This window comes from Hylobates moloch, unplaced genomic scaffold, assembly GCF_009828535.3.
Source record: "Hylobates moloch isolate HMO894 unplaced genomic scaffold, HMol_V3 SCAFFOLD_1, whole genome shotgun sequence".
Taxonomy (NCBI): domain Eukaryota; kingdom Metazoa; phylum Chordata; class Mammalia; order Primates; family Hylobatidae; genus Hylobates; species Hylobates moloch.
Window position 1 is genome coordinate 136,362,218 of NW_026652276.1, and position 13,046 is coordinate 136,375,263.

The 13,046-nt window shown below is 43.7% G+C and overlaps 1 protein-coding gene and 1 long non-coding RNA gene across 14 annotated transcripts in view; one reads left to right on the forward strand and one right to left on the reverse strand.

Moving 5' to 3' along the window:
- LOC116812579 (uncharacterized) overlaps positions 1-13,046 on the forward strand; it is a 123,484-nt gene that overhangs the window by 90,528 nt on the left and 19,910 nt on the right. For 5 of the 9 annotated variants that reach the window (XR_009215374.1, XR_009215371.1, XR_009215377.1 and 2 more), the window contains 3 exons: positions 3,173-3,295; positions 5,473-5,601; positions 10,262-10,421. This is a non-coding gene — a long non-coding RNA (uncharacterized LOC116812579). The remainder of the gene's footprint in view (positions 1-3,172; positions 3,296-5,472; positions 5,602-10,261; positions 10,422-13,046) is intronic. The other 4 variants (XR_009215372.1, XR_009215375.1, XR_009215376.1 and 1 more) reach the window with 3 other exon arrangements.
- The window catches only part of AVL9 (AVL9 cell migration associated), an 88,214-nt gene continuing 82,893 nt past the window's right edge, over positions 7,726-13,046 (reverse strand). For all 5 annotated transcript variants that reach the window (XM_032758358.2, XM_032758354.2, XM_032758357.2 and 2 more), the window contains one exon: positions 7,726-12,595. In XM_032758358.2, coding sequence (XP_032614249.1) covers positions 12,480-12,595 — 116 coding nt within the window. In that variant the 3' untranslated portion in view covers positions 7,726-12,479. The remainder of the gene's footprint in view (positions 12,596-13,046) is intronic.

Sequence of the window (13,046 nt, forward strand, 5' to 3'; positions counted from 1 at the left end):
TCTTAGAGCTGGGTGGTGGATTGTTCATTTTATTGTTTTTTATATCATACACATTAGATAAAAATTCTTTTGGGTCTCTTCAGTTATTAATATAAAGAATCAAAAATAGGCCAGTGTGGTATCTCACACTCAGAACCCCAGCACTTTGGGAGGCTGAGGTGGGAGGATCATTTGAGTCCAGGAGTTGAAGACCATCTGAGGCAACATACCAAGGTCATTTCTCTACAAAAAAATTTAAAAGGGCCGGGTGTGGTGGCTCACACCTGTAATCCCAGCACTTTGGGAGGCCGAGGTGGGTGGATCACGAGGTCAGGAGATTGAGACCATCCTGGCTAACAGTGAAATCCCATCTCTACTAAAAATACAAAAAATCAGCTGGGTGTGGTGGCACACGCCTGTAGTCCCAGCTACTCGAGAGGCTGAAGCAGGAGAACCACTTGAACCTGGAAGGTGGAGGTTGCAGTGAGCCAAGATTGCACCACTGCACTCCAGCCTGGGCAACAGAGCGAGACCCTGTCTCAAAAATAAAAAATAAAAAACATTAGCTAGGCCTGGTGGCGTGCGCCTGTAGTGCCGGCTACTTAGGAAGGTGAAGTGGGAGGATCACTTGAGCCCAGGAGTTTAAGGCTGCAGTAAGCTATGATTGCACCACTGAACTCCAGCCTGGGCAACAGAGTGAGACACTGTCTCTAAGAGAAAAAAAATTAAATAAAAAAAGAATTAAAAATAATAGTAATAGCAGGCCGGGCGAGTGGCTCATGCCTGTAATCCTAGCACTTTGGGAGGCTGAGGTGGGTGGATCACCTGACATCAGGAGTTCGAGACCAGCCTGGCCAACATGGTGAAACCCCTGTCTCTACTAAAAATACAAGAATTAGCTATGTGTGGTTTTGTGCACCTGTAATCTCAGCTACTCAGGAGGCTGAGCCAGGAGAATTGCTTGAACCTGGGAGGCGGAGGTTGCAGTGAGCTGAGACCGCACCACCTGCACTCCAGCCTGGGTGACAGAGCGAGACTCTGTATCAACAACAACAACAAAATAGTAATAGCGCATATGTATTCAGGGTCAACCATATATTAGATATTATGCCAGTTTGAGTATGTATAAGTTCACACTTCCTTTTCGTATCCAATTATGTCATTCCTTTCTGATGCCCTGTCTTCTAACCACAGGAACTCATGCCATTCTTTTCATTCTCCTTTGTTCTGCTGCTTCTCCCAGTAAGAAAACATCTCCCTTCTTCTCCATTTACAAATCAGAATTGTCTATCAGTCTATTCATCCAGTGTCCACTAAGTGCTTACTCTGCACCAGGCACTATTCTAGGCTCTGAAGATAAATAAAACAGGAAAAAAGCCCTGTTCACATGCCATAGATGATGAACAATAGACGAATATGAAGATACATAAGTGCAGCCTCAACACATGCATCATCATCTCATTTAAACTTACTGTACTGAAGGAGAATGTGTGGTTCAGAGATATCAAGTAACAAGCAAGTGTGGGTGCTGGTTTTCCAACCCAGGCCTGTTGACCTCCTATTTATGGCATCCCAACTTTATTATAAAGCCCTGAACAAATGCAAAGAGTGATGCTAATTGTTGCCAAAATTGAGTGAAATGAAATGCAGGCAATTTTATGTGGAATTTTTACTTGTCAGAAACACCAGCCTCTTGGGTTTGTAGTTTTCTTCAAAGATGTGTCTGAAAAGTGGAAGCTATATTCCTTCCACTGATCATACTTCCCTGAGAAGTAAATTACATTTTGAAATGATTGGGTATTTTTTTTTAATGATTAGAAACATTAAAATACATCTTACATGTACAGCTTGATTTTAACTATGTGTATACTTATGTAACCACCTAAATCAGGTGAAATGATTTTAATTAACATCTGCTTAGCCTTGAAATCTGTTGCAGCTTCAAAGTGGATAAAACATCTTTTGATCCCCAAGAAAAACTGATGTTTATTTTCAAAACATTTTGGTTTGTGATATTGATATAAAGGTAATTGCACTTTCCCAACCCTTCTAGCTTCCTTGGTGGAAGGTACTTCCCACGCTTGCCCCTGGAAAGGCAGCCACATCATCACACACACGTCCTCAGCACAGACTGCTCCTCACAGGCTCTTCTCTTTTTTTCCTGTGTCTGCCAAGAGGGGTTTTCCCCCTCCTCACACTCTTTCCCTTAGTCCCTGTAGCCTCACCAAGAGAAACAGACTCCCAGGGGCAGAGCAGGAGGAGCTGGTTTCTGTATTTCTCAGATTCCTTCTGGCTTTAGCAACCCCGCAGGCTGTATTCTTCTTCAGTTCTCCTTTCTCATCACTCTTTTCCCCTTCCTAGAGCTTCACTCCCCCTGACCTGCCCCTCCCCTGCATCTCAGGCCATGCCACACCCGGCCCCATCCCCAAGGCCGGAGGACAGAAAATCTGCTCTCATCTTCTTCACTGCCTCATCCTCACTTTAGCAGCTCAAATGATACTTCCTCAAGGAAGCTTTCTCTCACTGTCCCAGTGAAAAGATTGACATGATGGCACTTTACTGTACTTCTCAACACACTCATCTTTCTTTCTTTTTTTTTTTTTGAGATAGGGTCTTGCTTTGTCACCCAGGCTGCAGTACAGTGGCACCATCATAGCTCACTGCAGCCTTGATCTCCTGGGCTCAAGCAATCTTCCCACCTCAGAGTAGCTGGGACTACAGGCGCTTGCCACCATGTCCAACTAATTTATTTTTAGTAGAGAAGGGGTCTCGCTATATCACCCAAGCTGGTCTCAAACTCCTGGGCTCAAGCAATCCTCCTGCCTCAGCATCCCTAACTGTTGGGATTATAGGTGTGAGCCACTGCACCCAGCCCCATCACTTTCTTTATATCACGTATCTGTACAGATCTAATCTGTTATATTCTGGACCCAGACAGCCCTCACCCATAGCAAGTTGTTTTGTGTTAAGACAAGACTTAGTGAAGCTTAACTTATTCTGCTGGGGCTGTGGCAAATGGGAGTTACGGTTTCAGCTGCCAGGTTGTCACTTAACACGTTTCCATCTGTTGCACAGTTCTCTAGTACCTTTATACCACAGTCATGTGCCACATAGCGAACCTTTGGTTAGTGACAGACAGCATAGCGATGGTGGTCCCCTAAGATTACAATACTTGTTTTTTTTTTTTTTTGAGGTGGAGTTTCGCTCTTGTTGCCCAGGCTGGAGTGCAGTGGCGTGATCTTGGCTCACCGCAACCTTCCTCTCCCGGGTTCAAGCAATTCTCCTGCCTCAGCCTCCCAAGTAGCTAGGATTACAGGTATGCCCCACCACCCAGCTAATTTTGTACAATACTGTCTTTTTACTGTACCTTTTCTATGTTTAGATACACAAATCCTTACCATTGTGTGAACACTGCCTGCAGGATTCAGAACCATGCTGTATAGGGTTTGTAGCCTAGGAGCAATAGGCCATACCATATGACCTAACTGTGTAGTAGGCTCTGCCATCTAGGTTGTTTTAAGTACACTCGATGATGTTCACACAACAGTGAAATTATCCAGTGACGCATTTTGCAGAATGTTGTTAGTGACGTGTGACTGTATTTTGGTATCTACTCTGGCTGTCTGGTGAGCTGCCTGTTATGAGCTGAGACATAGCTCCCATACACAACACTGTCCATATGGGAAATCCATTTTGAGTTCCCTATGAATTACATTAGAAGCTTTGGAAACACAATAGCCTGTCCTTCAAGGGAGGGTGGTCACAGGGTTAACTTGACAATTTAAAAGGAAACAAGCCGGGCATGGTAGCTCATACCTGTAATCCCAGCACTTTGGGATGCTGAGGCAGGAGGATTGCTTGAGCCCAGGAGTTCAAGACCAGCCTGGGCAACATAGTGACACTGTGTCTCTATTTAAAGATCAAAAATTAAAAAAGAAAAAAAAAAAGCAAAAAAGGAAACAAAAGACACGTTTTCCAACCGGAGGAGTGGTGACTAGTTAATCCTTCATTTCCAACAAGGTCCCAGAAGAAAATTTTAAGGATTAAGCCTAGATGCTCAAAGGAATGGAATTAACCACACTCAAAAATGATTTCCACTTTGAGTCTCAAAGTGAGGGATCTGTCACTAATGAAAAAACACACTTTAAAGGTCATAAAATATATAAGATTTAAAAATTCTAGTCCTGCTGACCTTGTGGTTTTAATGACCATAAAATGGGTGACACAAAAAATATTCATCTTCATCTGTTAAAACTTGACCTGGGAATTTGCATTTGGAAAGTATTTAGCAAGAGTAAGTGGTTTATCAAGGCCACAGAAGCTTTGGTTTCTAGATGGATGATCCTGTACAAAGAACCAATTCAGGATGTGAGAGCCAAGCACGGGGTAATTTTGCTTCAGTCTCTGTGGTTTCTAGGAAGTGCTGCTCAGTGATGGTTTTCTAGGGCAGAGCCTGAGGAGGCAAGTGGACAGGCTACTTTAGAAATTCTCCATTGCCCCACTTTTAACCTTGGCATTCCCGAGAGCACGAATGTGGTTAAATTTTATCAGAAAAAATAATTCTATGAATTGAATATAATTGAAAGTCTAGATGTTAGCGGCAGATGGGCTTTTTGAATGTATAAATGACTCCCTTTGTGCTTGTAAATGACATGAAGAAACAGCGGGTTTTCTCCAAGTTTAAACACGTCACCACAGCGGTGGTGCCACGTCTCCTGGGTCTCCACTTAGTCAGAGAGAGTAATGGAAACAGATGCTCAAGTGCCCTCTGTGCTCTTGGCTTCCTGGCAGGGACACCGTCACTTGATAGGTTCTTTTCATCAACAGCTTCCACGGACCTAATGCCTGGGGAAATCGGGAAAACAGTGTTCTTGCAGTAACTGGTTTTTGACTGAGGGCCTTGCCATAGACTTTTGTTCTTGGCTTTATTGTGTTTGGGGCAAATGTGACTTAAAGTCAGTGGAAAACTGTGAAGGCCAGTGAGGAAAGGAAAGGGGCGGTGGTTGAATTCAGAGGTCAGCTGAGGAACATCACTAACTTTACAGCAAAGGGCAAAGCGGAAGCAGTGGTGCCCACGACCGAAAGAACTTTCCACAGGCAACACCCAGCCAACCTGCCACCTGCCTGTGGGAAACCTTTGAAGACTTTCCCCTGTCCGCGGGCTGACAGGGCTCTCCTCCAGATATGGCCTTATTTCCTGACCTCATCTCTAGCCTGTCCTCCTTGCCATTTCGGTTTCGGCCACTCCAAAAAACATCCCCTCAAGCCGCGCTGCTTCCAGTCTTTGCTTGTGCTGCTCTGCCAGGCCACAGAGCCCCTTACGTCTCATGGTCTCTCCCCTCACTCCCACCTCACCTGGAAAACTCCCTCAGGTCTCAACTTAGACTCAGGGGAAGAGACATTTATTGGTCCCTGTGAAAAAGCAGTTACCCCCTGTGGTGTGTTGGCGCCACTCCCGCTCCCCCACCACCCAGCACTCTCTCCCTTCTACAGTGACCGCCCACCCACACCTGCTGAACAGCAAGGTCCACGGGGTCAGGAACTGCACATGTGTCAGGGACTATGTGTGGCACTGTATGGCAAGACTCCAAGACTGGGAAGCACCGCTTTACATAGTCCTCAGTAAGTACTGACTCCAGGTATTTTATTATTTTATTTTTTTGAGACAGAGTCTCATTCTGTTGCCCAAGCTGAAGGGCAGCGGCGCAGTCATGGCTCGTGGCAGCCTTGACCTCCTGGCTTCAGTGATCCTCTCACCTGAGCCCACCCCCTCATCCCCCGTAGCTGGGACTAGAGGAAGATGCAACCATGCCCAGTTAATTTCTTTTTTTTTGAGATGGAGTTTTGCTCGTTGCCCAGGCTGGAGCGTAATGGCTCAATCTTGGCTCACTGCAACCTCTGCCTCCCGGGTTCAAGCGATTCTCCTGCCTCAGCCTCCCAAGTAGTTGGGATTATAGGCATGCACCACCACGCCCAGCTAATTTTGTATTTTTAGTGGAGACAGGGTTCCTCCATGTTGGTCAGGCTGGTCTTGAACTCCCGACCCCAGGTGATCTGCCCACCTTGGCCTCCCAAAGTGCTGGGATTACAGGCGTGAGCCACTGCACCTGGCCTTCAGCTAATTTTTAAAATTTTTTTAGATACGAGGTATCCCTGTGTGGCCCAGGCTGGTCTTGAACTCCTGGGCCCAAGCAGTCTTCCTGCCTCAGCCTCCCAAAATGTTCAGGATTACGGGCGTGAGCCACTGGCCCCTGAGAATCCAGGTATTAGAAAGGACTCAGAGTAGCCTGGGGAAGACTTTCAGGAGGAAGAGAGGTTGGGGCTGGGTCTTCGATTACTGTGTACTACCGGTTCTCTCAATAGTGCTTCTCCAACAACTAGAGGGATGGGAAGGCAACAACAGCAGCCAAGGTTTCAGTTGGTGAGGGGGCTTGTGGAGGCCAGGGCATCCGTGGAGAAGCTACAAAATTAAGCCAATTCCTAAGTCAGGCACTCAGGGTCTGCCACACAGGAACTGGTGCCTTTTCATGGGTAACGAAGTTGTTTAATGGCTAGCAAGTAGTTTTTAACTCTTCATTATGGAAATTCTCCAACATACACAAACGGAATAGTCTAAGAAGACCTTATGTACCTATCACTTGCCCTCAGCAATGATCAGCATTTCATTAAGTGGCTTTCATCATTTTTCCGGGCCTAGCCTACATGTTTGTGCTCCAGGAGTGCAGCCCAGTCCAATGAAATGTTTAAAAACATTTGAGTCCTAATTATGTTATGTTGGGATGTCAGTGGTTCCAAAGGCAGGTGTTCATGGGATCAAGAACACAGAACACGACCATTCTGATCTTCATGATCATACAAAGTGTCTATGCGTGCCACATGAGGATCTTTTGATGGTGAAGTTGGACAGGTCAGTCCCTGTGTACATTACCTCAGGCAGAGAAAAGCCCTTCATGAAGGATGGAAAGAACTTTCCTTGGAAAGAACAGGCTCCCTAATCACACTCCTTCCAGATGTTACCAGATTCAATAACTGCAACTCCTATCCTATCAGAATGAAGGGTAGGCAGCTCTTCCTTGGTGGGCCACAGAAGAGCTCAGTCTGACGGGGACATCTGGAAAGGGAGGGAGATGCCTTCCCTTCCCTGAGTAGAGGAAGCTCCACTGTTCTCAAGTTATCCCATCAGCTCCAGGGCTCTCACGGTCCGCATCAAAGAACACTGGTAACTCCAGCTTAACCCTGCATCAGCACTCAAGGAAGCACACATTCCCAGGGGGCAAGGAAGTTTGTCACTTCTTCTGTGAAGCACATCCCAAAGCCCGTTTTGTAGAACAGTTGTAAGGGAACCCAGTACATGAATGTATATGTGAAAATGTGCCAGGAGTCTTCAGTGGAAATATCAAGGGCTATTTTGACACTTACTGGTCCGGGTGCAAAATAGGTTGCTTGGGACAATGTCCTAATGAGACATCTTGTGACCAAGCTCTGCTTGATACTTTTTGCAGCTCCCTGCACTTAGCATTCCACAGAAGCTAAGGGGCTCTTCCTGCAGAGGTCACTGCCTCGAAAGCTGAGGCACCACTGTCAAGGCGATGTCAAAATGAGAGTAAATGAGTCATGAGTCTTCAGTTCATTCTGTGTGGTTTCTTAATAATAAATGAGGCTGCCGTTTAACTGTGAAGGAGGCCAGAAACCACATGGACAACACACAGGGTACTTCTAGAAGGACAGGTCAAGTCCAACTGTAGGTAGGGTGAACAGGATCATTTTATTCTCATTTATGCTTAAAATAATCAACTGAAGTTTTACAATTCAGTATGATTAGATGTGATTTATAATTTTAACAATTAAAAACAGAAATAACTAGTACAAACTTTAAAACTACCACAGCAAAGAGAAACTACCTTTCTGATCAAAACATGTGCCACAGTTAAACTTCCTTAGAAAACTTGTTTTCTCAGCTAAATTTTCTTAGAAAGGGTTTGTGAAAAGCCTTTAATCATAAATATTTAAACTATTTTTGTAACCACTAAATGCCTTCACCAACTCATTAATCCAATGTTTCCTAAATTCAGGAACCAGTGACCAAGTGGCCTGAAACATGTAAGCCTTGATCTTATTCTTCCAGCTACAAAATACTAGTATTTTAAGAAAACAACAAAATATTTTCTAAGCACAGAAGCTTTCTGAAAACTTCAATTACCTTTTCTGGCTCAGTACCTGACTGAAATGTTCAAATGTTCATATTGCACACACGAAAAAATTTGAGCAGCATACTACGTGGATGTGAGAAGCTGATGAAAAATAAGATTGGAAAAACCCCCTACACTGTGTTCCATTTACATGACTTAAATATATAGTTATCTTTCATATAAGTAAAAAGGTAAACTTTAGAAGAGCACAGAAATACAAATGTATTTAGAGTTTTACAAAATATATTCTACCCCTCAGACATGCACAATTTTTTAACTTTGGAGTTACCATACAAGGGAACTAGTTTCCCCTCCTTCATAATGAAAGCAGGAAGTCATGTGTACAAAGTCATTCGTATGAAAAGAATAAACATCCGCATTCCTTTTCTTTGTCCTTGACAAATATTTATGGAATGCCGGAAATTATGGAAAAACAATTCCAACAAGTCCAAAGAACTGGAATGAGAAAACTCCTCGCGGCACATTAGGCTGCATGGAATGACAATCATTCTCGGGGAATTAGGGCAGCATCTTCTACCACTTTTAAAGGCTACCACGAGACGGGGTGGAAATGCCACAAATGGCACCTCATCTCTGATCAAACATTCAGAGCATGCAAGTGTTGATGCCATGAAGAGTCCCAACCTTCTCCCTACTAAAATGCCAGGCAACGCTTAGCAGCTGCTGTCCTAACAGGCTACCTTCTGCAACTGCTGATGCAGGTAAGTTCATGTGGTTAAAGGTCAGAACGCTGGCCCCTTACAGAGCTGAAGTGCCCCACACTCATCACTGGCTCTGGAGGGAAAAGACCACTAGCTGTAACTTCTACAAAACTTTTATTCACAAAATATAAAACAGTAACAAAACCTACCTGCCAGGGCGATAATGCTGTAGCGTGACTTTAAAACTTGTAACTAGCAGAGTAAAATTCTAACCCCTTTCTAAAAGAATTCTTATAACCCTTAGCACATGAAATACTGCTCTCAAAGTACTTTCATTCAGATTTTAAGCACCTTGTTCTTCAGCCATGCAACAATTTCTCACTTCTCTCTCTTCCTAATTTGCTTTCTCCTTGGCTTTCCAAAGGAAATTATTCTAAAAAACATCAGATGCTTAGTATAGAATTTGGAAAGGAAGATAAGGTTGAGCAAGTTACATCATATGCTCTGGTTTGCTGCCAAAGTATATTGCTGCTGTGTCTCTTAACAGGAAAGTGGATGTGAATTGTTTTAGGGCTGTGCTTGGCGGGGGTAGTGTATCACTAATGGATATGGGGAGAGACTGTTCATGCTGGTTATGTGAGCCAAATGCATATGCACAATCATTCTAAGCCTTCTTTGGACATGCAACTACTATTCCACAACTGGTAGCTTTAACTCTCTCTTCCTTACCTACACCATTGTCATTACAATGTCTAGTAGGAATTGAAGTATACCAGGGACATTTTCCAAACACTCTTTTAAGTCACCTGGATAGTGGTGAAGCCACCAAGCCATTGATGTAGTGTGTGTGCCTGGCACATCTGAAAAAGGCTGGCTGACCCTGGGTCCCTCACACCTAGGTACAAATAATTCTTAGACACAAAAGTCTTAGCAAGCATTGGGGCAAGTGTGGCCACCAACACACATACACCTTTACCAGGGCTATGTCAGAAGATGACCTAGTGCTGGCTCCTATGGCTTACAGAGCCAGGGTTTGGAGAGAGGCTGCTGCTTCTATGCTGGCCACTTGGAGCCTAGAATCCAAGCCTGAAGTATGTCGGGAGGTGGGGAGTCATAGGACCAGGGGTGAGGCCTCCTGCCTTTGATTGTGCGAGCTGCCTTGGGGCCCCTGCCAACAATACAACGGCCAGTGTTCCTTGAAAAACTCCACCTCCCAGAACCTGAAGGAAATATAGCTATGGTCTTTTGACCACTTCTATGATGAAAGTTGTATCTTCTGAGATACTTGTTTTATGTTGAAAGTAAAGTGACCACTAAAAGTCAAACTCTTAGCTAGAAATGTTAATAGAAAGTCCGATCAAAGTGTATATTCAATGGGGAACAAGTGATATTAAAGCAAAGTTAAACTTCATGTAACTATTTTTATTTCAGTGGATTCCAAAGCATGAGTGCGGCTGCTTTTGAATAGTGGGAGACGGGAGTTTACCCCGATCACAGAAACCATACCAACTGAAAGACAAATCAGCATCTTGCTGGACGACCCCTCACAGGGCTACTGGATCCTTGAAGTGTGACCTTCAGCAGCTGAGAGGTAACAATTATACATAAATCACACTGTCATGCTCCAACGAATGATGTGGCCCTTATGTTAGAATGAATTCTTTATAGTCTCAGCGCAAAAAAGATTCAAGTACTGTTTAAGGTTTTGTTTGGTACTACTTTCTTCTCTTCAAACAGTATTTCCTGAGGTTAACTTTCTTGGAAGAAGTGGAATTAATGGAGTTCTCACATTCAGCCCTTCAGTTTATCATCGCTGAATTCTTGAGTTATGCTCAAATGAGTAATAACAATTTGTGTTTAGAAAACACAAAGTGGAAAATTTAGAGACATTTAGATGATGTTTCTGTGTTCACTTCAAATGCCTTGGGAGCATTACTTCTTAAACATTTAGTGAGGAATAAACCAAATATAATCAGGGCCCTCCTTTATTTCCCCAGCAATCTGGGATAGATCATACAATGTATTTCCCAAGTATCCTTTGTTACTAAAAGGCAGTCTGTTCCCTGTAAGTACTGTCTAAGAACAGCCATCCCAGGTCTCCTTAAAAAGCAAATGAGAGCTGAGCATGGCAAACACACGAGGTCCAGCTGTGTACAAATCATCAGTAGATGGCACACACATGCATGTATGTGCCTAACATGAAACCAGATGTCCTTTCTCAGATGACAGATGTCAAGGCTGCAGTTTTCTTCTCTTGCCTCTTACTTTGCTGAATATAAACTAAGATGAGATTTCTATTTGATACTTACAATCACCTTGCTTTTCTTTTAAGCTACTTCTAGAAGTGGGTAGGGATTGATTATAGAGGACTTTCAGTTAGGAAAGTAGAAGACTAAGTGCTTTGAAAAGCTTTATGAAGAATAAGACTACGAGAAAAGCTGTAGGTCTGCAAACACCCAATAGAAAACTGTTTAAAAAAGAAACAGGCCAGGCGCAGTGGCTCATGCCTGTAATCCCAGCACTTTGGGAGGCTGAGGCGGGCAGATCACTTGAGGCCAGGAGATCAAGACCAGCCTGGCCAACATGGCAAAACCCCGTCTCTACTAAAAATACAAAAATTAGCTGGGCATGGTGGCGCATGTCCATAATCCCAGCTACTTGGGAGGCTGAGGTACAAGAATTGCTTGAACCCGGGAGATATGGAGGTTGCAGTGAGCCGAGATGGCACCACTGCACTCCAGCCTGGGCGATAGAGTGAGACCCTGTCCCCCGCCCTCCCCCCCAAAAAAGGGAAACAGATGGCACAAACTCTGGATTAAAAAAAAAGTGCTCGTAAAGACTGCAACATGACTGTGGCTGAAAAATAAACACACAGTACTTTGAAAGTATTGCCCTACAGACACATTCATGTTAAACTGCTTCAGTGTCATCGAACCATCATTCTGCTATTTCTCTGCACACCCACCTGCACAGTTATAAAGAGGAGGAAAGCACAGTGATACTCCTTGATGTCTGAAAGCAAGTAAGTTTTTAAGGATGTGGAAAGAACACACTAAAAACATAAAACACCCAATCCTCAGAACTACCACCCCTGACTTTCATGTTTCTGGGAGGAAGTGAATTAATAAATGTTTTGTGGGTAGAAAGCAAAAAAAATCATCATATAATTCAGCAAAATAATAAAGGCCCAACTGTATGACCCCTTCACTCTATAAGCACATTTTAAGGCCAACTTTAGAGAAAGTGGTAATATAAATTAAATTAATTTTAGCAAGTATAAATTACAATGACCATCTAGATATTCAAACACCAAAACAGAACAAAATTTACTTAAGTAAAAACTCTTCTAAAGTAAACCAATATACAATACCAGAACTCAAAATTCATTAGAAGGTTCACTGTATGTTCTAATCAGGCTCAGACTGAAATAAAAGTAGTCAATTGAAACCCCAACCTGGAAAGCCATCCCTGCTATGGCTGTGATTTCATTATTTCGGCATCCCGAAACATTCACTTAGAGCAACATCCATGTAAACAGTTCGACATATGGTCCCCTGCTGTGGATCTGTGGCTGATAACAGCCTAGGAGCAGCAGACAGACAGGGAACACTTAAACCTCAGAAAGCAATAGCAGCCTCTGACGCCTTGCTCAAGGCTTCCCATCCGGTGGCTCAGTGAGACTTTGGGAGGTGGAAGTGGTGAAAGTGGAAAGCCATGAGGACATAGCTGTCTTTGCACTGGAAAAAGCTCCTCCAACTGACTGGCCTGGATGGGGAGGAAAAAAACAAAAGGAAAAATGTCTTAACTTTTGTTACGAGACAGTGAAAGACCAACATAATTAATACATTTTTAATTAAAAATTTTAAAAAAAGTTTTTTGAGACAGTGTCTTACTCTGTTGCCCAGGCTGGAGTGCAGTGGAGTGGTCACGGCTCCCTGCAGCCTTGACATCCTGGGCTCAAGTGATTCTCCCACCTCAGCTTCCCAAGTAGCTGGGACCACAGGCATGTGCAGGCATGTGTGACCACACTTGGGTAATTTTTTGATTTTTTGTAGAGACAGGGTCTGGTCTTAAACACTTGGCTCAAGTGATCCTCCTGCCTCAGCCTCCCAAAGTGTTGGGATCACAGGTATGAGCCAGTGTGCCCAGCCAATAAATGTTAATTCACTAGAACACACCAATATGTTAATAGTAGCCAAAATATCATTTAAATTTT